The sequence below is a fragment of the Microcaecilia unicolor genome, chromosome 5, assembly GCF_901765095.1.
Source record: "Microcaecilia unicolor chromosome 5, aMicUni1.1, whole genome shotgun sequence".
In the NCBI taxonomy this organism is placed as follows: domain Eukaryota; kingdom Metazoa; phylum Chordata; class Amphibia; order Gymnophiona; family Siphonopidae; genus Microcaecilia; species Microcaecilia unicolor.
This window is the reverse complement of record NC_044035.1, coordinates 38,285,560-38,311,897: the sequence shown is the minus strand read 5'-3', so window position 1 is coordinate 38,311,897 and position 26,338 is coordinate 38,285,560. Positions and strand designations below refer to the sequence as shown.

The window sequence follows — 26,338 nt, the reverse complement described above, 5'->3', positions numbered from 1 at the left end:
GAGACTTTATCGCTAGGTCAATGGCCGGCGGTAAGGTCTCAGACTCAAAATGGACGCGCGACAATTTTCATTTTGCCGCACATCCATTTTCGGCAAAAATTTTTAAAAGGCCTTTTTTTGTAGGTGCGTTGAAAAATAATTCTGCACGCACCTGAAACACGTGTCTACACTACTGCAGGCCATTTTTCTGCGCACCTTAGTAAAAGGACCCCAAGGGTTCTTAAATATCTTCTCATTTTTTTTCCATTTTGGCTTTTTTGTTGTTTTCTAATGCCACACCTTCCCTTCTAGGCCCCCCCTCCCCTTCGTGGCAGATACATGTTGTAATTTATGAACCAGAAAAGCTAGATTAAGACAAACAACTTGTTTACAGCCATGCTCTGAATGCACAGGAAGACAAAGTGATCTGCCCAAGGTCACGGAGAGCAGCAGCAGCAGAACTCATGACCACAGGCTTCTCAGTCGAAAAGGCAGTGCTCTATTCCTTTCCCTTTATATCCAATGCTGCTTACTGTAGAAATCGCAATTAAAATATAAAAGTTTAATTTGTGAGCTGAAGGATGCGCCAGCTGTTTAAATAAACTCAAATGTTTTCCCCGCTTGTAAAAAAAATTGTGCTATTTTTAGGAAAACATATGCAGCTGAAGTCGTGAGTGGAAACTGAGTATTTTTCCAGAGCTTTGTGGTTTAAAAGCTTCGCAGTTTTAAATGTGCTCCCTTAAAACGTTAACAGAACTGACAGCTGTTATTTTAATGATGATTTGTACAGGAACACTACCAACCCAAAGAAGTATTAACCAAAAAAAAAAAAAAAAGATGCTTTCTTGAAAAAATGACAAAACCACCAAGCTGCTTAGAAGGTTACTTTTCAAAATTAAGCTTTGAAAAATAAATACAGAAATCAAGTTCCAGTGGTGAAATATGAATGGACTCCAGAAAACAGTGGAAGAACGAACCGACGGTGCACCAGGATGTCAGTCAAAAAATCTACAAGTCTATAAATTCTAAAAAAAACTCTATTCTCCAACAGTAAGCCAAATGTGTATACAATCGTGATCCGTGGAAAACAAAAGCAGATCAGTAATTTTATATATATATATATATATATATATATATATACACACACACACACACACTTTATTAGTGGTAAGAAAGCGAATAGAATGTTGGGTATTATTAGGAAAGGTATGGAAAACAGGTGTGAGGATGTTATAATGCCGTTGTATCGCTCCATGGTGCGACCGCGCCTTGAGTGTTGTGTTCAATTCTGGTCGCCGCATCTCAAGAAAGATATAGTAGAATTGGAAAAGGTGCAGCGAAGGGCGACTAAAATGATAGCGGGGATGGGACGACTTCCCTATGAAGAAAGACTAAGGAGGCTAGGGCTATACAGCTTGGAGAAGAGACGGCTGAGGGGAGACATGATAGAGGTATATAAAATAATGAGTGGAGTGGAACAGGTGGATGTGAAGCGTCTGTTCACGCTTTCCAAAAATACTAGGACTAGGGGGCATGCGATGAAACTACAGTGTAGTAAATTTAAAACAAATCGGAGAAAATATTTCTTCACCCAACGTGTAATTAAACTCTGGAATTCGTTGCCGGAGAAAGTGGTGAAGGCGGTTAGCTTAGCAGAGTTTAAAAAGGGGTTGGACGGTTTCCTAAAGGACAAGTCCATAAACCGCTACTAAACGGACTTGGAAAAATCCAAAATTCCAGGAATAACATGTATAGAATGTTTGTACGTTTGGGAAGCTCGCCAGGTGCCCTTGGCCTGGATTGGCCGCTGTCGTGGACAGGATGCTGGGCTCGATGGACCCTTGGTCTTTTCCCAGTGTGGCATTACTTATGTCCTCTACTTGGCTCACTTTTATTACATAGAGCAGTGATTTAACCTATTGTGATGTCATAGTGGCTCATTCCACCAATAAGAGCCAACCTCATTAGTGATGTCACAATGGCTTGATTGTATAGAATGTTTGTACGTTTGGGAAGCTTGCTAGGTGCCCTTGGCCTGGATTGGCCGCTGTCGTGGACAGGATGCTGGGCTCAATGGACCCTTGGTCTTTTCCCAGTGTGGCATTACTTATGTACTTATGTACTTATGGTATTACATACAGAGAAATTGCCCGACACAGGCTGTGTTTCGCCCAGCAGGGCTGTGTCAGGGGCTTTTGAGTAAACTGTATTATGGAATGCTTGTAAAACAGTTGTACATTCCAGCAATTGATGTTGATCACATGAATCTTTGTAAAAACATATGAATCTTGAAATAAACCAGTATGGGTCATAACCTTGTGTCCAGCATCTCAGGAATAGCAGTAACATGCGAGCCGGTGGACATAAGATTACAACCCATGCTGGGTTTTTTCATAGATTCATATGGTTTTTCCAAGTCTGTCACGTGACTCGGGGCTTCTCCGTAGATGATTTTGTGAACCAAGGTGCAGATTTTGAAGTCAATGCGTTCTTTGATTGGGAGCCAGTGTAGTTTTTCGAGGAGGGGTTTTGCGCTTTCAAATCGCGTTTTACCAAATATAAGCCTAGCTGCCGTGTTTTGAGCGGTCTGAAGTTTTTTTAAGGTTTGTTCTTTACATCCCGCATAAATTCCATTGCAGTAATCTAAGTGGTTTAGTACCATTGATTGTATCAGGTTGCAAAATGTTTCCCTCGGGAAGAACTGCTTCACGCATTTGAGTTTCCACATTGAGTGGAACATTTTCTTTGCTGTGGATGCCACTTGGCTCTCTAGTGTTTAAGTTACAATCCATTGTAACGCCAAGGATTTTCAAGCTGTCTGAGATAGGAAGGGTGTGATCTGGGGTGTTGATACTTGTGGGGATGTCCGCGCTGTGTTGGGATGAGAGGATGAGACAATGAGTTTTTTCTTTATTGAGTTTTAGTTGAAATGCATTTGCCCATGAATCCATGATGTTTAGGCCGAGCTTGATTTCGTTGGTGATTTCTGTCAGTTTGGTTTAGTAAGGAATGTATATTGTGACATCGTCTGCATATATGAAAGGGTTAAGGTCTTGGTTGGATAAGGACTTGGCAAGTGGGGTCATCATTAAGTTGAAGGACCTAGATTATTCCTAAAACTCAACACAGAAAAAACACACTGTCTCATCCTCTCATCCCAATACAATGCGGACAACCCCACAAATACATACACCTCAAACTATACCCTCCCTATCTCAGACAGCCTGAAAATCCTTGGTGTTACAATTGACCATAACCTCACACTAGAGAACCTTAATCGACAATACAGAAAATGTTCCACTCCATGTGGAAACTCAAACATGTGAAACCATTCTTCCTGAGGGAAACATTCCATAATCTGGTACAATCTATGGTGCTGAGCCATATAGACTACTGCAACAGAATTTATGCGGGATGCAAAACACAAATATTAAAGAAACTCCAAACCGCCCAAAACACGGCAGCCAGGCTCATATATGGAAAAACACGATCTGAAAGCGCAAAGCCCCTCCATGAAAAATTGCACTGGCTCCCAATCAAAGAAAGCATTGCTTTCAAAATTTGTACCATGGTTCATAAAATCATATACGGCGAAGTCCCGCGCTAAATGATAGACCTCACAGACCTACCTACCAGGAACACATCCGGGTTATCACGATCATACCTAAATCTCCATTACCCAAGCTGCAAAGGAATCAAATACAAATCACCTTATTCATCCAGCTTTTCCTACATAAGTACACAACTGTGGAACGCCCTACCAAAAGCCGTGAAAACTACATATGACCACCTAAACTTCAGGAAATGACTAAAAACTACCCTGTTCAATCAGGCATACCCTGCCGATCCAACCTAAATACTTGAACTCTGCAACACAACGTAACCAAAGCACGTTTACCCACAACAGAACTCTCCCGTTCCACCATTCCTAATGTATCTTTTTACATGAACCTTATCCTACAACACTACAACATTGTATTTGTTCATTCTGGAGATGGTGAACGCCCCTCTGGAACTATGTAAGCCACATTGAGCCTGCAAATAGGTGGGAAAATGTGGGATACAAATGTAATAAATAAATAAACTAATAAGGCTGCCCAAGCTTTGAACAGAGGTGGAGGGGGGGGGGGGGGGGGCAATATTCCTGACAGCTGAAGTGGGTTCAGGTCAATGGCTCACAAGCAGTGATATGCACTGCCACACAGATACAGTGGTTAGCATGCCTTTAAAAATTTAGGGCCCTGTTTACTAAGGCATGCTAGCGTGTTTAGCGCGCGCTACTGCTATAGACACTCATAGGAATATATGGGTGTCTCTAGCATTAGCGCGTGCAAATTTATGGCGCACGCTAAAAACGCTAGCGTGCCTACAGTGCGGCTTAGCGTGTGCAAAACTGATTTTAACGCATGTCAACCTACAAATGGATGTGCATAAAGTTGATTTTAGTAGGTTAAGTTCTAATGCTCATTACAAATTTTGTACTAACTCAAATATGTGAAGCTAGCCAAACAACTTGACCAAAATTAGCAAAACAAAACAAAAAAAGAAGTAAAAAAAACAAAAAACAAAGGAGTCCTTTTATTAAGTAGTAGTAAGCGCTAGTGTGTGCTTAGCGCAGTTTAAAAGGGCTTACTGCGGAACGTGGTCAGGCGCCCTGTGGTATTCTGCGTATACGTCATGCTACATATATTTTTAATTTTTCCGTAGAGGGGGCATGTCTGGGGGGGGGGGGGGGGGGGGGAGTGGAGAATGAACATTTCTGTGCTAATCAGTTACTGCATCTATATTACTATTGCACTGATTAGTGCATGGGCCCTTATTGCCTATAGAATAGGTGTCGGTAAATACTCACGTGCTAATTTTTTTTTAATAGTGGTGTGAGGGAGTCTATAGAAAACTACCGCTCCCCTTTAATGGACCTCCCTCATAGTTAAAGGAGCCATCTTATTTTCTGCCATGCATCAAAATTAGAATTAGCGCCCGGGGCACGCAGTAGCTGGGCAGTAGTTCTAATTTGACGCGCGTAGGCGCCTACGCGTCTTAGAGAAAGGGCCCCTCGGTGTCTCAGGGGCAGTGACAACAACCCATCAGCTAGGCAGTTCATTGCTGCTTATAGAAAAACGCTTGTGCATAATGATCTGCAAGATATTCTCGAGGTAATTGCGTGCCTCTGGAAACTGTTCCCATTTTAACTGTATCAAACAATTACACAGCCGAAGTAACACCCTCAACATCAGTCCTTAACAATTCTACCTGTAAACACAGTCTCACTGAAAGTGTAATACCAGACCATGATTACACCTATATCCAGGGCTTTTTTTGAGGGGGTACTTGGGGGTACTGAGTACCGGCACCTTTTCCACTGTCTGCTAAAATTGACCCACGGTCCCCAAGTTTTAAAGAAAGAGCTCAGGTTCTACACCCCAATTCTGCCTTGTCATAGATTCTGTGACTGGTTGCAGGGGGCCTGGCTGTTGTGGGGTGGGTCCCTCAGTGATCATCCCATCCCTGAAGGGTGGCCTGGCATTTGAGTACCAACTCCTTTTTCGCTAGAAAAAACACACTGCCTATATCCCAAGACCTGACCATCTGGCCACGTGTTCAGAAAAATATGTTGTATATAATGCTGGACTTGGTTTTTTTTAAGTTGCAAACGTCTCTACTACTACTACTACTACTACTTAACATTTCTAAAGCGCTACTAGGGTTACGCAGCGCTGTACAATTTAACATGGAAAGACAGTCCCTGCTCGAAGAGCTTACAATCTAAAAGACAAATGTACAGTTAATCTGAAAGGTCAGGCAGATTGGGGCAACCTATATGTTCGAAAGGTTAGGTTCCGAAAGCAGCATTGAAGAGGTGAGCTTTAAGCAAGGATTTGAAGATGGGTAGGGAGGGGGGGGGGGCTTTGCGTAGGGATTCAGGAAGACTGTTCCAGGCATAGGGTGAGGCAAGGCAAAATGAGCGGAGCCTGGAGTTGGCAGTGGTGGAGAAGGGTACTGAGAGGAGCGATTTGTCGTGTGAGCGGAGGTTACGGGCAGGAACGTAGGGGGAGATGAGGGTAGAGAGGTAGTGAGGAGCAGCAGACCGGGTGCATTTGTAAGTAAGGAGGAGAAGCTTGAATTGGATGCGGTATCTGATCGGAAGCCAGTGAAGTGACTTGAGGAGAGGGGTGATATGAGTATATCGGTTCTGGCGGAATATAAGACGTGCGGCAGAGTTCTGAATGGATTGAAGGGGGGATAGATGGCTGAGAGGGAGGCCAGTGAGGAGCAAGTTGCAGTAGTCGAGGCGAAAGGTAATGAGAGCGTGGACGAGAGTTTGGGTGGTGTGCTCAGTGAGGAAAGGGCGAATTTTGTTGATGTTGAAAAGGAAGAAGCGACAGGTTTTGGCAGTCTGCTGGATATGAGCAGAGAAGGAGAGGGAGGAGTCGAAGATGACCCCGAGGTTGCGGGCAGATGAGACGGGGAGGATGAGGGTGCCATCAACTGAGATAGAGAGTGGGGGAAGAGGAGAAGTGGGCTTAGGTGGAAAGATGAGGAGCTCGGTCTTGGACATGTTCAGCTTCAGGTGGCGGTTGGACATCCAGGCAGCAATGTCAGATAGGCAGGCAGATACCTTGGCCTGGGTCTCTGAGGTGATGTCTGGTGTGGAGAGATAGAGCTGGGTGTCATCAGCGTAGAGATGATACTGGAAGCCATGAGATGAGATCAGTGAGCCTAGGGAAGAGAAGAGAAGGGGTCCGAGGACAGATCCCTGGGGAACACCAACAGATAGCGGGATGGGAGTGGAGGAAGATCCATGAGAGTGCACCCTGAATGTGCGGTGGGAGAGATAGGAGGAGAACCAGGAGAGGACAGAGCCCTGGAACCCAAATGAGGCCAGAGTGGCGAGAAGTAGATTGTGATTGACAGTGTCAAAAGCGGCAGAGAGATCGAGGAGGATGAGGATGGAGTAGTGGCCTCTAGACTTGGCCAGGAGCAGGTCATTGCAGACTTTAGAGAGTGCTGTTTCTGTCGAGTGGAGAGGGCAGAAGCCGGATTGGAGTGGGTCGAGGATGGCATGAGAGGAGAGAAAATCAAGACAGCGGCTATGAATGGCGCGTTCAAGTATTTTGGAGAGGAAGGGTAGGAGAGAGATGGGGCGATAGTTGGAGGGGCAGGTAGGGTCAAGTGATGGTTTTTTGAGGAGAGGTGTGACTAGGGCGTGCTTGAAGGTATCAGGGACAGTTGCAGTGGAGAGAGAGAGGTTAAGGATGCAACAGATGGAGGGGTTGACAGTATGGGCGATGGTGTTAAGTAGGTTGGTGGGGATGGGATCAGAGGAACAGGTGGTGCATTTCGAGGAGGAAAGAAGGCGGGAGGTTTCATCCTCAGTGATCTATGGAAAGGAGGAGAAGGAGGCCTGGGTTGGTTGGTTGAGGGAGAGGGTTAATGGGTGAAGGGGGGGGTGATGGCTTGGTAGTGAATTCAAGGTTGATCTTTTGCACTTTGTCGTGGAAGTAATCAGCCAGTGATTGAGGAGAGAGTGAAGGGGGAGTGGGAGTGGGGGGTACCTTGAGGAGAGAGTTAAGGGTGGCGAAGAGACGACGGAGGTTGGAGCTGAGAGAATTGGTCAATTGGGTGTAATAGTCCTGTTTTGCAAGGAATAGGGAGGAGTGGAGTGTGAACCCTGAATAAACGTTTTAAATGATGATAGTGGCAGTGAATTATGTTCATTGATAACACAGAATAGTAAAGGTGGCCTTATTTATCCCTCAAAAGATGTTATTGAAATTTGTATGAAGTGCGAAAAATATTTTACATGTCATGTCTCCAATCCAGCTAGCCCAGCAGTTTTCCCGTCTCGAGTTTCTTGTTTTGAAATAGGGCAGTCTGTGTTAACAAGCTTCTCAAACAGAACTATCTTCCCACTTTTGTCAGGTCACATGTCTGAATATATGATCCAGTAGAAAATCATGTGCTTTTGTTAATTAAAACTGTGGCAGAAAAATATTTGCAAGTCCGATTTTATTATGCAGGCAAACAATACACCGTCAAAATACAAAATAGCAAGCAGCACAGTATTAGTTGCCAAATTCATACAAAGTTAATTATTTTCAGTGTAAAATAAACCTGTTGGCTGCCTGCTATGTGAATATTCCCTCACTGTTTCATTATTGCTACCAAGTATTACATATTTAGGGCATATGTCTTAAACATAGATTGTTTAAATTTGTTTATATAAACCTTACATGCACATGGTATTGCTTGTTAAACCCAAAGGCAAAACCTAAGGGTGGCTAAACAATTTGGTATAAACTGTGTTGTTTATGACTTTACTTGTTTTGTACTGCTTTGGGTCCTACTGATCTGTACGTCTGTTGTGTTATTTTGGCGAGTGGAAACAGTCAGGTGGGCTTATAGGGAGGAAGGGGAGTACAGGAGGGGAAGGGTTCTTGGGGTATGTTCTCTGTAAAAGTTTATATTGTGCCATGTTGGATGGTTCACTGTTTTTTTTTTTTCTTGTTCTGTATGAAGCTTATCAACCAACATGTTTTGCTTTTAATAAAGAGGATTAAAACATATGTTTTGGATGTTACTAAATTCTATTATTGTCTCACTGTATTTCCAGTTTTGCACAATATAAGCCATCACATGAACAAAGTATAAGAAAACCACTGGATTGCATTAGGGGCTTAATGAGAGATATGTATGAAACAAAATATTTATTTTTATTATTTTGACTTATAAAAGCGCTTGTCCCTGAAACATGCTCAAACAACAGAATAATCCATTTGTGTTTCTAAAATGAAAATTTCTACAAAATAGATGAATTGAGACCGGCGCTGGAGAAGGCTTCAGCTGGCGGGGGCTGGGGACCCTTGCCAGCCAAGGTACTTTGCTGCAGCAGTGGGTGGGGAGTGGCAGGGCAGCCGGGGGGGGGGGGGGGGGGGGGGGGGGGGGGGGGGGAGTGAGGTGGCAGACTAAAATGTGCCCCCCCACCTTAGTCTCTGGCCCCCTTCCACCACGAGGTCTGGCTACGCCCCTGGTATAAGGTGCCAGAACCTGGCTAAGGGCAGGATGAGCTTTAACTTGTGTACCTTTAGATTGTAAGCTCTCTTGAGCAGGGACTGTCCTTCCCCTTGTTTAAAATTGTACAGCGCTGCGTAACCCTAGCAGCGCTATAGAAATGCTAAGTAGTAGTAGTAGTATTGTAAGGAAAAAGTGTTTGAGGCCTGGTTTGAGCCAGACCAGTGAGTGTGCAACTCTGCAGTAAGGCTAAAAAACCGTGACTTGGGGCCTGCCAGTAACAGGCCCTCATAAAGATTGCATCTGAGTTTCCAGAGACTTTATTCTTCATTTATTGTGCCTGTGAAGGAACAGATTTCAGCCTTTTTTGTTAATAAAGAATTTTTTGTTTTCTTTTTACCTTTGTCTGGTTTTGTAACGCTCCAATCTCACGCACACTAGCAGAGCCAGCAAGCTAATGGCAACATTAGTACATGGCCTTCAGTAGGGGAAAATGGAAAATCAATCATTTTCCAGCTGCGGTACAAACGGCCATAGTGAGCAGAAAAAAACCTGCAAAGGATCTGCTAAGACCACTTTCTACTACAGTTTAGTAAAAGGAGCTCAAAGATTTTATTCCTAAGCACAACCTTATCATGTAGAGTCTGGGATTGATTCCCAAGTCAAGCATTCTGTCCCTCATAGACTACCCTGGGCAGCGGATGCTGCAAGGACAGCACTCCCGGCTACTGGCTGGGGTGGGGGAGGGGCAATCACCTCAGCCATTGCTTAATAGTAACACCTAGTGGCCAAACTTAGGCCCCCTCTAATAAAGCTGTGCGGCAATGCCGACACGACCCATTCAAAGTAAATGGAATGTGTTGGTAGTACCGACAACCGCTAGTGTGGCTTTGTAAAAGGGGGCCTTAGGGTTCAAAGGTCAGGCCATGATGAGAACCTCCCCTTCCCTCCTCTCCAAGTAACCACAATTAAAAGCTCAGGGACCTGTTGCCTAATAGAAGCCAGTTCAATGGTACTGGAAGTAAGAAAGATGAGGGGAAAAACTTCAATAAAAAAATAAATAAATAAGCCAACAGAGAGAGATCTTTTTCAATTTCCTTAGTTTTGAGCTTTCTGACTGTAAAGACGGTTCGTTCTGAATGTGCATTGGATGTTTTTTTCTCTCTCTTGAAGCTGTTAAGGTCTGGCATAATCTTCCTCTAAAGATTAGAACAATAACTTCTTTTCTTTTGTTCCGTAAGAGCTGAAATTTTTAAAAATATATTTTTAATGCTTAAATGTTCCTGTTATTTTTAAGTTTCGTAATTCACTATTTATTGAGTTGACTTCTTGTCTGTGATATGTTCGGAACATTCTGGGATTGGATGGAATATAAATACACTGAACAGAACAGGACAGAAAATTCACCAACGGAATTTCATCCAATTCAACTGAAAAAAATAATTTGGCCGGTCATACCCAACTCCCACTTGAAATTAGAGGCTTTGCAAGTCCGATTTTATTTGTTTTGATTTTTTCCTGTTACTATGACCATCCGGGTTCTTAGTCTGCATATTTAAAGGTCCTACCTACTGCCAGACGTTGGTTTCAATTATGGGTATGTATCTCCTACGTGTGAGGAAGAAGCAGAAATATATACCCTGTTTCCCCAAAAATAAAACATCCCCTGAAAATAAGACCTAGTAGAGGTTTTGCTGAATTGCTAAATATAAGGCCTCCCCCGAAAGTAAGACCTAGCAAAGTTTTTGTTTGGCCCCGATGGGACATGGACACAGAAACCTTAATTTTTTTTGCTGCAACCCAAAGACGAAATAACATAAAAGAAATGCAAGAAACAAGACTGAGGTGGAAAATCTATCGTCCAGCGGACTCCTACCATCCTCCTTCACGCTTTTGTGAAGATCAACTAAGTGAGCCCGGAAAGAAAAGAAGCATCCACCTTGCAGAAATAATAAAAGGAAAGAAAATGAGTAACCGAGCCCTTTCGGCGCTGCTCCATCGCCAAAGGGCTAAGTCAGACTAGAAGGATGGAAAGTGTTGCGAATGTACAGGAGGAGCGCATAAAGCGCCACCAACGGGGAACGGAACTACCGTAGAATTTTTTTTTTTTAACGTTTGTAATACGGTAGGGATGATCCTGCGCCCTAAGCCCTCTCACAACCTCCCGAGACCCCAAGCCAGAGCAGCCCGGCCCCACATTCCATTACCTTCCCTAGTTCATACCCCTCCTCCATTCCCAGCCCGGCCAGGGCGGCTCTGCTCTGCTCGAGTCCTGCGGTCACTGTGGACAGATAGGCGAGCCACGGCCTACTCCTGCAGGATACCGCCCCCCACTTCAATACTGTTCCCGACCGTCACAGTCCCCCTACTACTCCCGAATAAGACATCCCCTGAAAATAAGACCTAGCGCATCTTTGGGAGCAAAAATTAATATAAGACACTGTCTTATTTTCGGGGAAACACGGTAGTAGATAATGCAGGGCAAAGGCCAACGTTCTGCCTTCCAGGAACTCAACACTATCCCCCCCCCCCCCCCCCCCCCCCCCCCCGTCTCTCATCTTCTGGCAGTACATTCATATACAGACAGCACCACATTCGTTTCTGACAGGTCTGACCGCATTCTCTGCCTGCAAGGGCTCATTTTCTTGACTGCACTGGTTAGATAATACACTGGCCAGGTGCCCATAACTGGGATCTAGGACCTTTTGAGTTCTGGGACTTTGCCTTACAATTAGATTAACTTTGATCAGAGGTTAATGACAATTCAGCTTGTGTTTTCAATCTTAAAGCAGCTGTCCATGAGGAAAACCCCAAACTCTTGGGGGGGGGGGGGGTCCAACCTTTTTATTGATATATTTGATTTCGATATGAAACTTGGCTCTTACAATATATTAAATATGATTGTAAATTTTTGTGGCTTTTTTTTTCCTACAGTCAGATGTCCGGTCAGACTACAGTGGGCTAGTGACTGTCTTTCCACTTCTATCCCCTTAGCTGCAATTCATGTGCATCACCATTATACACAGAGGAAAAGATGGGGCCTACTAGTTAGAAAATGAGCTGAGAACCAGGGACACCAAAGTTCAAATTCCACTTCCCCTACCGACACTCCTTGTGACCATCACTAAGTCATTCTGGCCAGCAGTTACTAAGGTGCCTATTTACTAAGCAGTGCTAGAGATGCGTTAGCATTTTTAGTGTGTGCTAAACATTAGCGCACACTAACCATGTAGATTCCCCATAATTCTCAGCACATGCTAAAAACACTAGCGTACCTTAGTAAACATGGCCCTTAAGATTGTCAAAAAATGCATTAATTTTTTTTTTTTGTTACATTTGTACCCTGTGCTTTCCCACTCATGGCAGGCTCTATGTGGCAGGCAATGGAGGGTTAAGTGACTTGCCCAGAGTCACAAGGAGCTGCCTATGCCAGGAACTGAACTCAGTTCCTCAGGACCAAAGTCCACCACCCTAACCACTAGGCCACTCCTCCACTCCAATAATAAAAGCTAGTACCTTATTTTCCTGTCTTTTGTTTTATTTCTATTAAACTGTGCTAAAACATTGCCTTTTATTGTAGCAGAATTTACCATATGGGTTACTAAGCCGGGGGTACCTCAGTACTACTAAATAGTAAATTACAAGGCAAAGTTTCAGTTTGGGTGGCTGCAGCCAGGAACACTGCAGCAGCAAAGCAAACATAGAGGGCCCCCAACCTAGGCCTGCTATATTTTAAAGGGCCAGTACCTGAAAAAAACAACACCCTACTCCTAATCCCTTCCCTGGCATCAAATATTTAATTTCATTTAATTTAACCCGGATATTTATATTCCACTTTATCCACCAGTTCAAGGTGGATTTCAGTAAAACCTGAAGAAGAGTTTCACAAGAGACAAGAATTTAATCTAATAATGCAATAAATAATCTTGAAAAAGCTGTCAATTCCTGCCTGAAAGGAGGAGGAGTGGCCTAGTGGTTAGAGCACCAGTCTTGCAATCCAGAGGTGGCCACTTCAAATCCCACTGCTGCTCCTTATGATCTTGGGCAAGTCACCTAACCCTCCATTGCCTCAGGTACAAACTTAGATTGTAAGCCCTCCTGGGACAGAGAAATATCCAGGAGGCTTATGAAGAAAGACTAAGGAGGCTAGGGCTTTTCAGCTTGGAGAAGAGACGGCTGAGGGGAGACATAATAGAGGTATATAAAATAATGAGTGGAGTGGAACAGGTGGATGTGAAGCATCTGTTCACGCTTTCCAAAAATACTAGGACTAGGGGGCATGTGATGAAACTACAGTGTAGTAAATTTAAAACAAATCGGAGAAAATATTTCTTCACCCAACACATAATTAAACTCTGGAATTCATTGCCAGAGAACGTGGTGAAGGCGGTTAGCTTAGCAGAGGTTAAAAAGGGGTTAGACGGTTTCCTAAAGGACAAGTCCATAAACCACTACTAAATGGACTTGGGAAAAATCCACAATTCCAGGAATAACATGTATAGAATGTTTGTACGTTTGGGAAGCTTGCCAGGTGCCCTTGGCCTGGATTGGCCACTGTCGTGGACAGGATGCTGGGCTCGATGGACCTTTGGTCTTTTCCCAGTGTGGCATTACTTATGTACTTATGCACAGTGTACCTGGAATGTAACTCACCTTGACCTACTACTGAAAAAGGTGTGAGCAAAATCAAAATAAATAAATAAATTATATGAAGATATCTCTCTAAGGGGTCCTTTAACTAAGGCGCTAACAGATTTAGCATACGCTAAATGATAAGACACCCATAGGAATATGAGTGTCTTATTTAGAACACACTAACGTTAGTATGCGCTAAATCTGTTAGCACACCTTAGTGAAAGGATCTCTATTATATCAAGGTAATGAGTTCTACAAACGTGGTCCATAACCAGAAATTATTCTATTTTATTAGACTGCAATCATATTTGTGAGCTCCAGACAGAGCTAACTGTCTCCGAAATACAGAGATAATTGTATTTGCCATCACTTCCAGATCTACACCTCTGGCACCTACCAAGGGTCTTTCTTGTGGGGAACGGTGGGGGGGGGGGGGGAAGGAGGAGTTGGAATGCTCCTGCCACAGGGGTCCTTTTACAAAACCGCTGTAAAAAGTGGCTTGCAGTAGTGTAGACACGGGTTTTGGGCTTGCACAGAAATATTTTTCAGCGCACCTACCAAAAATGCATTATTCAATTTTTTTTCCAAAAATGGACGTGCGGCAAAATCAAAATTGCCGCGCGTCCATTTTGGATGCCTGACCTTACCACCAGCCATAGACCTAGCGGTAAAGAATCTGCGCAGTAATGACCTACGTGCATCAGATGTCACTTGACACGCGTCCGAAAATAAAAATTATTTTTTCAGATGCGCATAGCGGACGAGTGTCAAAAATGTAGCTACCGCGAGAGGCACACGGTAGTCGGGCGGTAAGTTCATTTTGGCGTGCGTTGGGAGCGTGTAGACGCTTACGCGGCTTAGTAAAAGGGGTCCACAGTGATGCCTCACTTCAAATTCATGCTGTTTGACCCCTAGTGGTTGTCTCACAGTACTACTACTAGGGATCACATAACCTTATTGCGTAGTCTGACTCCTAGCAGTAGCATTACAGAATACCACTAGGAGGTCATATGGTGCCATTTTGAAGCCATGTGCCGCAGGGACAAGAACATCCAGGAATTATTCCTGTCTCCCCGTACTACCCACCAGGGAAACTGGGGGTGGATTGGTTAGTGGGGGGTAGGGGGGGTCAGAAGTTGGAGGTTTTAAGAACTGACCCTTTTCAAAGTTCCCTTGGAGCATCAGACAAAGTGTTAGAGGCCCAATGTGCCTGGGGAGGAAAGATAACACAACTTATGAGGTCATTATTGAACAGATCTGCATGCATTTGCATATTTGGGATCTCATTATTCCTTAAGCTTTCTGTTATAAAAAATGTGCGTTAAGAACAAGCAAAACAAAATTTTCCATTTAACATGCGTTATTTTGAGGGGAAAAACGTGCATTCTTCCCATAACACATTAATAACTCGGACCCTTTCATGCTTATTTTCGAAAGAGAAGGGGACCCATCTGTCGACACAAATCGCAAGATGGGCGTCCTTCTCACATGGTCGCCCAAATCGGCATGATCGAAAGCCGATTTTGGGCGTCCTCAACTGCTTTCCGTCGAGGGGATGACCAAAGTTCACGGGGGCGTGTTGGAAGGGTAGCGAAGGCGGGACTGGGGCGTGCCTAACACATGGGCGTCCTCGACCGATAATGGAAAAAAGAAGGGCGTCCCTGACGAACACTTGGACGACTTTACCTGGTCCTTTTTTTCTTACAACCAAGCCACAAAAATGTGCCCTAAATGACCAGATGACCACCAGAAGGAATTGGGGATGATCTCCCTTTACTCCCCTAGTGGTCACTAACCCCCTCCCACCCTCAAAAAAAATTTTTTTTTAATATTTTTTCCAGCCTCAAATATCATACCCAGCTCCATGACAGCAGTATGCAGGTCTCTGGAGCAGTTTTAGTAGGTGCAGTGCACTTCAGGCAGGCGGACCCAGGCCCATCCCCCCCTACCTGTTACACTTGTGGTGGTAAATGTGAGCCCTTCAAAACCCACCCGAAACCCAATGTACCCATATCTAGGTGCCCTCCTTCACCCATAAGGGCTATGGTAGTGGTGTACAGTTGTGGAGAGTGGGTTTGGGGGGCTCAGCACACAAGGTAAGGGAGCTATGCACCTGGGAGCAATTTATGAAGTCCACTGCGGTGCCCCCTAGGATGCCCGGTTGGTGTCCTGGCATGTCAGGGGGACCAGTGCACTACAAATGCTGGCTCCTCCCAAGACCAAATGGCTTGGATTTGGTCGTTTCTGAGATGGGCGTCCTCGGTTTCCATTACGGCCGAAAATCGGGGACAACCATCTCTAAGGACGACCATCTCTAAGGTCGACCTAAATTTCGCGATTTGGGCATCCCCGACCGTATTGTTGAAACGAAAGATGGACGCCCATCTTGTTTCGATAATATGGGTTTCCCTGCCCCTTCGCCGGGACATCCTGCGAGGACATCCTTAGGAAAACTTGGGCGCCTCTTTCAATTATGCCCCTCCACATCTCCTTTTGCCTTAGATATCCACAAGAGCTCATCTCTATATATAAAAGGCACCTCCAACGTTCTAAATTTGTAGTTGCAAGATCGCATGAGTGTCTGCCCCGCCCCCGCGTCACAACATGATGACGTTGAGGGCGAAACAATGACACTCAACAAATCGGATTGTCATTGGATAATCTCTGTTTCCACTCCCCCAAATGCAGCCGTCATTCCCATACACTCAAAACCAACCAACATCGGCGCTGGACCCTGTCCCCCCCACCCACAGTCCCCCTCACCCACCCTCCCACAGCCGCTCGCTCACCGTTCCACCGCCCTCCCTCTCCTCTCCGACTCCGGCCATGGTGCATGACGATTACTACACACGAGCAAGGAAGCCCATTGGTTAATCTCTGTTTCCACTCCCCCAACACAGCCGTCATTCCCATACACTCAAAACCAAGCACACAGACGGTTTTTTTTCTTCCGAGGAGCACACACACACACATACATTCACTCTCTCTCTCACACACAGTCACTCTCTCATACGCTCTCTCAAACATACACACTCCAAGGAAAACCTTGCTAGCGCCCGTTTCATTTGTGTCAGAAACGGGTCTTTTTTACTAGTTTCTACTAAAGCAGTAAGCTTTAAAGAGCATCATTTACAAAGGAAGGCTAAAAACTTATTATATTGCAGTACTCTCATTGTCAAACAGCTAAACCATTGCACTGAATACACCTAAATCTTTATTGAGCTTAGAGTATATTTAGCACAAGTATTGACTTTCTGCCAGTCTTCGATTAGTGGCAAACTGATAGATTAATGCCTTTTTGTAATGGTTTGAACACTGGGAGCGAGACAGCCCAAGAGCAAGCACTTAAAAGAAGTTTTAATTTCTAAAGGTGGTATGTTTTAAGGTAGTACTTCTGGGATGTACTACTTCTGGGAGCACGTCCCATGAATGTACTGAGGTCAAATACCCTTCACTGTACAAACCCTGGAAAAAAAACAATCAAACATATAAACGGCGAGTGACCGACTCACTCGCAAATGCGCAGTAGAGACTTCCCTCTCTGTCCCGCCCCTGCATCAATACGTGATGACGAGGGCGGACAGAGAGGGAAACTGCGCCGCCGAGGTTGACACCGCTCCCCCCCCGCCCACCCGCCTGAGGTCGCCGCTACCATTCCCCCCCCCCCCCCCCCCCACACCCGGCCCGGGCCTTCTCTCCGCTACTAAACTTACACATTCATTCGCTGGAACGCAGCACGCACATCAGCTGAGCTGCCGTCGGCCTTCCTTCCCTGCCTGTGTCCCGCCCTCGCTGACGTTACGCCACAATGTTAAGGAGGAACTGTGCATTTCTTTATGCCATTATCTTCCTGAGTGTTACCCATCTAACCATTGAATACTCCTTTGGAAGAAAGGATTGTGTATCCCTTTTTTTTCCCCAGTGTGCCAATCACCCCAAAGATTGAAACACTTCCGGAAGACTCCTGAGGAAGGCGCTACGGCGCCGAAACACGGCTGTGTTGAGTCACCTATTCACAATAAAAATCATTGTTTTAATTAATTTATACGTCTGCCCCATTGTTTGAATAGAGCCTATTTTCCCCACCCCTCTTTTTGTTTTGTTGGGGTGCCCATACACTCCACTGCCTGCTGAAACCCCGCTGTGCTCAGCAGAAAGCAAGACCAGGTCAGACCATCACTGGAGCTGAAGGGAGAGGGGGACTAGAAAGTCCAGGCACATGGAAAGTCCCTATTTATGAGGAAACACATTTTATTAGCGACATTTATTAATGAAGTGTCTGTAGTGCTACATTTTAGCATTGCACTCAATATAAACCTTTTAGCCCAGCTGAATTCTGAGCCAGCTGTTCTGAAGCCATCTTTAAAGGAGACCATTTGAAACTGAACCAAGGGTACCCATTCTTCTTAAAAATCCAAACACAAACACCATAACTTTCTGACAACTATGAGGAAAGGCTAAAGTGGCTAGGGCTCTTCAGCTTGGAGAAAAGGCGGCTGAGGGGAGATATGATAGAGGTCTATAAAATAATGAGTGGAGTTGAACGGGTAGATGTGAAGCGTCTGTTCACGCTTTCCAAAAATACTAGGACTAGCGGGCATGCGATGAAGCTACAAAGTAGTAAATTTAAAACGAATCGGAGAAAATGTTTCTTCCCTCAACGTGTAATTAAACTCTGGAATTCGTTGCCAGAAAATGAATGTGGTAAAGGCGGTTAGCTTAGCGGAGTTTAAAAAAGGTTTGGACGGCTTCCTAAAGGAAACGTCCATACAGCATTATTAAATGGGGAAAATCCACTATTTCTGGGATAAGCAGTATAAAATGTTTTGTACATTTTTGGGATCTTGCCGGGTATTTGTGACCTGGATTGGCCACCTGTTGGAAACAGGATGCTGGACTCGATAGACCTTTGGTCTTTCCCAGTATGGCAATACTTATGTACTTATGTCAAATGCAGTGATAGGAACAAAATATCACAGTGAAACAGTGGATCACACTGAAGGCAGGGACTGTATATGTTAAAAAGAGAACTGAGTCAAACAGAATGAAAATTCTGAAGGAAACAGACTGCAACGTGGAATCTTTATGGGTAGAAATTCCATGTGTGAATGCAACCTGAGTTGCACCTGGGTTAGCTCCGGACTAGGCAACAGAGGAACACTCTCACCCTGCTTCAGCTCCACAGCTTCTACTCACTCTCAGGCCATGTGCACCTAACTTTATCCCACTCTCCATTGCAGTCAGACTGGGATGTTCCAGAACTTGCCACCGTCCTCTCTGGTCGGTGCGGGCACTGTTGCCATGATGACTCAGCGAATCTCTCCTGCCCTTCACCCAGGTACTCACAGTTGGCATGCTTTTCTCTGTCCGTTGGCACAGCTTTGCCTAGGTGGGAAATTTGAACCTTCACATTCCGATCATCTCTCCGGTATCAAATTTGTAATCCCAGGCCTCCGTGACAGGCCCTCTGGCATTTGTAATCCACAAGGCAATCAGAGTATTTATAATCCATAGGCAAAAGTTGATTGTTTAGCCAAACTGTCTTTTCCTCCTTCAGGTCTCCCAAATGCCCCTCTCGTTGTACACCAAAAATTGGTGTTACTCGAGCCTCACCCGGGTTAGCTCTGGACTAGGCCACAGAGGAACACTCTCATGCTACTTCAGCTACAGCTTCTGCTCACTCTCACGCAATGCACACCCACTTTCTCCCGGTCTCCCTTACAGTCAAACTGGGATGGGTGATGGTCTGGAACAACACTTGAGGTCTTTGGAAGATATTTATCTGATTCCGGATTCCTCTTTTCCCGTTAGTCCAGGACTCATGCAACACTCCAGGAACACCATCGACGAAGCAATTGCTCCAATAACTCTGGGTTAGATTTCAGTCAACTGTGGTAAATCTTTCTCCACGCCCACCAGGAGTTTTGCAAGGAGCAGTTCCCTTTCAAGGCTACACACATAGGCACAACCTTGCTATGCCTATTCTGTGGCCAGATGGAACTCCAGGCTGATTTCTCCCCTGGTAATGTCTGTCAACCTCTTTACAGCTATCTTTCTCTCATGGATATCACCTTATGGGGAACACCTGGCCCTGGGTAGACCGCATCTCACCCTGAGCCCTGTTTATGGGCCAGGCTCCCCAATCCGCCCAAAGTTCTGTCTCGTTTACCAGCTGCTACATATTACCTTACCTTGATTTGTACCTGTCTTTTTCAGGGCACAGACCGTATAAGTCTGCCCAGTACTATCCCCGCCTCCCAACCACCAGCCCCGCCTCCCACCACCGGCTCTGGCACAGACCGTATAAGTCTGCCCAGCACTATCCCCGCCTCCCAACCACCAGCCCCGCCTCCCACCACCGGCTCTGGCACAGACCGTATAAGTCTGCCCAGCACTATCCCCGCCTCCCAACCACCAGCCCCTCCTCCCACCACCGGTTCTGGCACAGACCGTATAAGTCTGCCCAGCACTATCCCCGCCTCCCAACCACCAGCCCCACCTCCCACCACCGGCTCTGGCACAGACCGTATAAGTCTGCCCAGCACTATCCCCGCCTCCCAACCACCAGCCCCTCCTCCCACCACCGGTTCTGGCACAGACCGTATAAGTCTGCCCAGCACTATCCCCGCCTCCCAACCACCAGCCCCACCTCCCACCACCGGCTCTGCCACAGACCGTATAAGTCTACCCAGCACTATCCCCGCCTCCCAACCACCAGCCCTGGCACAGACTGTATCATGATTAATGAAATATTTCACCTCATGAAGTCCTGCATTCATAACCCGTCCTGTGTGTGGGACCTCAACATCATGCAGACTCAGCTTGTTACCCTTTCTTTCATACCGCTTAGTACAAGCACCACTCAATTAAACTCTCATGGAAATTTTTCTTCTTGGTGGCCTTTACCTCTGCCTGGCAAGTTCTCATCTCATCCTGCCTCACACGGTTCTGCTCGTGGCATGCTTCTGTTTCCTGGTCTGGCTTGGGTATCGCATCTGCCCCTCTTTTGGATTACCTTGCTGGAAGTTGTTCTTGCCACTCAGCACCATCTCAGCACCTGGACTCCACCTTTGACCGGCCTGTCTCGGATAGCCTACTTCTGCATCACCTCATGTTACTTTCAGTCTTTCTAGCCCTTTCCCCTTTTCTTCTTCCCCTTTTCTGTCTATCCTTCTTTTGTGATTTGTAATTCTGTATCCGCTGATTTGGCGATGGCCTAATCAGTACATTGTAAGCCACTTTGAGTCCGCTTGCGTGTGGAAAAAAGTGGGGTATAAATGTACAAATAAATAAAAATAAAATAAATTTTATCTCTGCTATTTGAATTCCAGTGATGTTAAATGTGTATATTTTTGATACTGTTTCACAGTAGTTATATTATTAGGGTTTCAATTTACTGTTTTCAAGTTTAAATCTCTTGAGTGTATAGCTTATTTTCCTTGTTTCTGATGCCTAAGAGGAGAGGCAGACAGCGCGCTAGCTTCGCAGCGCTTGTCTCGCCGGTGGAAGGGATGTTGGATCGCTTCTTAGTCCCAGTAACTGTATCGGGAACGCCTTCGCTGCCGGAGAGTGTAGGGAGAGGGTTGCTACACCCCCGGCTTGAAGCAGAGATATCTTTGAGTCCCAAACTACGGAATCCTCCTCCCATGTCGGCGGACACACCGAGAAGGGACTAGGAGACCCCGGATCTTCAGCAAATGACGGGGTCTCCTGGCGCGGGCGCCGACTCGAATGCAGGAACGCCGTCTATCCCCGCGTTGGAAGCGGCGGGTGAAGGAGGAGAGAATGAGCTTGGAGGAAACAACGTGGCACAGGAGGGACAACTACCAAAAGATTCCATACTTGAATTAGGCTTACTAAGTAAGTCCTTTTTGCCTAGAAAACCAGATACTATAACTTTAGACACTATATGGGAGGCTCTGGTGGGCCTCAACTCAACAATTACATTAATGGAAAAAAAAGTAGCAATCCTGGATAAAGAAATTGAAAATAACTCTAAAGTAATTCAGAACTGTCAACAAATTCAAGTTAATTTGATAAAAGAGAATTTATACCTACAAAATAGGATTGAAATTTTGGAAAATAATCAACGATCTAACACGCTTAGGTTAATACATTTTCCTAAGCAGGTTTCAATCTCACCTTTTATTACCTTTAAAAAATACCTAACAGAAATTTTGAAAATTCCTGAACAATCATATCCCTCCTATAGCAAAAATTTACTGTTCGTTACCTTTTGTAAAGAAAGATTTAGAACATGGAAAAGGAGTTGGTGTCCCAACAGAGACTTTAGATTTGAATTTAACCCAAATAATTGAGGACGACAATGTGGGATTGACAACAGCAACACTAAAAGTAACTTTTATAATACAACCTGACAGAGACTGGATTCTGAAACAATATCCTATATAATAAAACTCACCCTCAACGTTCTGAGGACACTGACGTCACTGAAGCCAAGCCACTGACGTCACTTCCTTCATGGACGGTTTGTGGTGGTGAAGCCACCGAAATCGCCAAGTCTCGGGGCCCCGCCCTCGCGTCAAACGTGATGATGTCGAGGGCGGAGCAATGGCGTCAAACACCGAGGGCGGAGCAATGGCGTCAGGTGCGTTCAGGAGGTGCGGAGCAATGGCGTCAGAATGACAAAGGGGTCGGTAGGTAGGTAGGGAGGGAGGGAGGGAGAAGGGGGGGTGTTGGGGAGGAAAACCTTACTAGCGCCCGTTTCATTTGCTCCAGAAACGGGCCTGTTTTACTAGTTTTCTTCATAAAGAACAAGTTTTCCTGAATTGTAAAATGAGAATGTTTCCAGATGTCTCTAAGACAACACAAAAGAAAAGACAAGAGTTTCTGAAACTACGCGCTAAAGCTTTGCAATTGGGCGCTTTATTTTGGTTAAATTTTCCTTGCAAATGTGTCTTAAAGTTAAATTCTATTAAATATGTATTTTTTGATTCAAAACAGTTAAAACTCACCAACGCCACAACCAAGGACTGTAATCACTTCTACTCCGTAATAAGTATTAGTATTACTGGGCTCTCTTCTGAGACGTGTAAATTTGTATGGTAGCGATAGTAATTTCTATTTCCTTAAGTATTGTGTACTGCCTCCCAATATAGAGAGGCATAATCGAACGGTGCCGGCCATCTTCGGGGCCGGCTCTGCAAAGGGGCGGTGCCAACCGTATTATTGAAAAAGATGGTCGGCCATCTTTTCTTTCGATAATACAGTTGGGGCTGGCTAAATCTCAACATTTAGGTCAAATGTTGAGATCGCTGGGTTTACAGATGGCCGGCTTCAAAAAAGTGGAAAAAAATCCAAGTGCTCTTCAGGGACATCCTAAATCAAACTATTTTGCTCAGCTTTTTCAGTAGTGCCAGTGGGATTTGAACAGGCCACCTCTGGATTACAAGACAGGTGCTCTAACCAGTTGGCCACAGCTCCACTTACTTGGATGTCCCTCCCTGTTGATTATGGCCCTTCAGGTCTCTCTCAGCCAATCACAGACAGGGGTCTCTCTCAGCCACTCACAGACAGCTAAATGCACTGTCCCACCCTCACGGAAGTTACGTCAGACGAGGGCGGGACACAGGGAGGGAAGGAGGCCCAAAGGGAGGCGATCTGCTGCCCTGCTGCCTGCAGCGCTTTCACACGGAGGTGAGAGATGCTGTGATTTCAATGCAGGGGGCCCAGCCCGGTGGCAGACGGTCGACGATGGAGGGCGGGTGGGACTGTGGCACCGGGCCCCGTTGGAGGCCTGGGCCCGGGGAATTTTGTCCTCCCTGCCCCCCCTCTCGGCGGCCATGCATCCCATCACTCCCTTGAAAGGACCACTCTCATAGATAACTGAAGTAATATTTGAAATTGAACTTGAATAGGTAGGCTCCTATGGGGAAAGATGGATCAGATTTTGAATATACAGACCCATGACCCATCCACCTTCTTGCTGACCCAGGGCCTGCTGGCCTGCTGCTTGCTCTGACTGGACTCAATCTGTGTGAGAATGAAGATCCTTTACCTTCAAGCAACAACAGATGAGTCCTACAGCTAGTCACAAGCAATACCATTCATTTGGTAGGAAAATTAAAAGGAGCAGCTTCCCAAAGCACGACAGAGAGCTGTTTAAAGGAACCTAGTCAAACTCTATAATCAATGAGATGCCAGGCTTTTGCAAATCAAAGCATTTGCCTTCCTGGCCATGCTGTGGGAGTTTATTTATTGCTTCTTGAATGATTCTCCCTCCTTTGGCAGTGATGCTGTGTGATACTCATCTGCTTTTCATTTTAAGAGTTAAATATTCCCTTATCTCTTTTTTGCCCTGTTTGTCTGTCCTAATTAGATTGTAAGCTCTGTCGAGCAGGGACCGTCTCTTCATGTTCAAGTGTACAGCGCTGTGTACGTCTAGTAGCGCTATAGAAATGATAAGTAGTAGTAGTCTTTGGGATTCCGGAATCTTGCTGCTTTGGGATTCTGCACAGAATCTTGCTACTCTTTGTCCTTATCCCTTATTTGTCCTGTTTGTCTGTCTTGATTAGATTGTAAGCTCTGTCGAGCAGGGACTGTCTCTTCATGTTCAAGTGTACAGCGCTGTGTACGTCTAGTAGCGTTATAGAAATGATAAGTAGTAGTAGTCTTTGGGATTCCGGAATCTTGCTGCTCTTTGGGATTCTGCACAGAATCTTGCTACATTGGGATTCCGGAATCTTGCTACTCTTTGTCCTTATCTCTTGTTTGTCCTGTTTGTCTGTCCTGATTAGATTGTAAGCTCTGTCGAGCAGGGACTGTCTCTTCATGTTCAAGTGTACAGTGCTGCGTACGTCTAGTAGCGCTATAGAAATGATAAGTAGTAGTAGTTAAGATGCTCCACCGTGTTATCATGGAGCCTGAAGGGTGAATGTGGGAAAGTGGGCTACTGAAACATCAAATGCAACACGCTCCTGTAAAACTAAAGAACCAACTTTGTGACCATCAGCAGAACAAGTGATCTCAGCCAGGCTTATTTGTAAAGGATAAATAGAAAGGTGATGCCTTTTTTTCATTCGGTTCTGACCTGAGGTTGAGAGTGTTAGCTTCCGGCAGCCACTCAAGGAATGCATTAAGTTAGCCCAATAAAAAAGGCATGTCTATGTTTTTATTTGGTTGTCTTTATTTCTGTATATTGTTAATGGAGGCATTTCAAATTTTGATGTTTCCCAGCCAAAACACAAAAGGAATGCTTGTGTTTCACCTTTAATTGATCTTATTGGATAGAACTTGCCTGGCTGGGTTTTATGATCTGAGCAATTCTTTTCAATGAGACGTACTGCCTTCTCATCTGCAGCGTGTCCAATGACTGTCGCTTATGAGATTGCTTACTGCCCTGTCAATGTACGTACATCCATTCATCTTGAAAGACTGAGCACAACACCTTAACCCTTTGGTGTTTCACAGAGGCACCTCAAGGATGTTTACAGTTTCCTGCAAGAACTAAGCTGTTTCAGACCTGGGTTACAAATGGAGAAGGAAACTGGGGGAAAAATGCTATACAACATTATCTCAGAAGTGTAAAACCTGTGTGAGGTGTCAGTGTTCCACAATAAGAAGTATCTTGGTAAAATCAAGACAGTATTTCTCTGGCAAGAGAATTAGGAAGAGATCAGAATACAGACAGAATTAGGCAGTGAATTATTTTTCCACTGAAATCTAAAAGCCTTTGGATTATGTGTGCAGGTCGAGACAGTAACTCAGAGTCACCAACTGGCTGAAAACCAAGGCAGCTGCCTTACTAGATTTAGAAGGTGGTTATTATTAAATCACTATATGCGGTTCACTATATACGGTCGGGACTTTTGAAAGTTATACATGCAAAAGGGGCTTTTTGATACAATAAATACATTTTCACACAGCGTAACTGTTTGCATCCTTATAAAATGCTTTGATATTTCTCTCCTTATGACAGGCTGAGAGAAAGACAGACTTAATTGACAAGACTCTGCAAAATTCAAGTGAAGTCAGAAAGAAAAGATTTATTTATTTTTGTCAAAAAAAGGAAAACTGATTCTTACCTGATTTTCTTCTTGAGGGTCCATAATCCCTGAAAAAGAAGCAACAGCAAATTGACATGGTTAAGCTTTGGAGAGATGGAGGTAGGAGAAAAGGTAACCCCCACCCATGCAAGCACAGGTTCATTCACTGTTGCTTTCCCTGGTCTAAATTGAAGCCTGGAGGCGCAAGGCATTGACATAGACAGAGCTGAGAGAATTCGATCAGCAGCTTGTCACTTGCACCAGCTACCGCCCCGCTCCCTCACTGCTGCAGCACCAGCAGCAGCCAGTGCACCATGTGATCCAGCTGACAGAATGAACCATCCGCAACCGTGAGAGGGGGCTTCTCTCACTCCATCTGTTTCAAAGCCATTTACTGAATGGACCCATTCTATTCCCTGAGGATTCGCAGCCGTGCTCACTGTCACTCAAGTCAGGAAACCGGGACTTTTGCAGTCACTTGTTTTCCCAGCGATGTGCGTTTGCCTTCTCCTTGTCATAAGGTGTCAATTAATATCTGTCTGCTCTTGCAACATCTCAAGTTATCTTTGTGACAAAAGCCGGACCTCTTGTTACTGCCAACAGGAGTCCAGTACAATATTCTGAATGATGTAGAAATTACAGCTAGAGCCCTTTCTCTGCTTCTAAAGGAAGTCAATAGCAGCTGCTTTACAAGAAGGAGTCAGAAA

The 26,338-nt window shown here is 45.0% G+C and overlaps 1 protein-coding gene across 4 annotated transcripts in view; it reads right to left on the bottom strand.

Moving 5' to 3' along the window:
• Nucleotides 1-26,338, bottom strand: part of SH3PXD2A (SH3 and PX domains 2A) — a 627,470-nt gene that overhangs the window by 218,334 nt on the left and 382,798 nt on the right. For all 4 annotated transcript variants that reach the window (XM_030202799.1, XM_030202798.1, XM_030202801.1 and 1 more), the window contains one exon: nucleotides 25,671-25,699. In XM_030202799.1, the coding sequence (XP_030058659.1) occupies nucleotides 25,671-25,699 (29 nt within the window). The remainder of the gene's footprint in view (nucleotides 1-25,670; nucleotides 25,700-26,338) is intronic.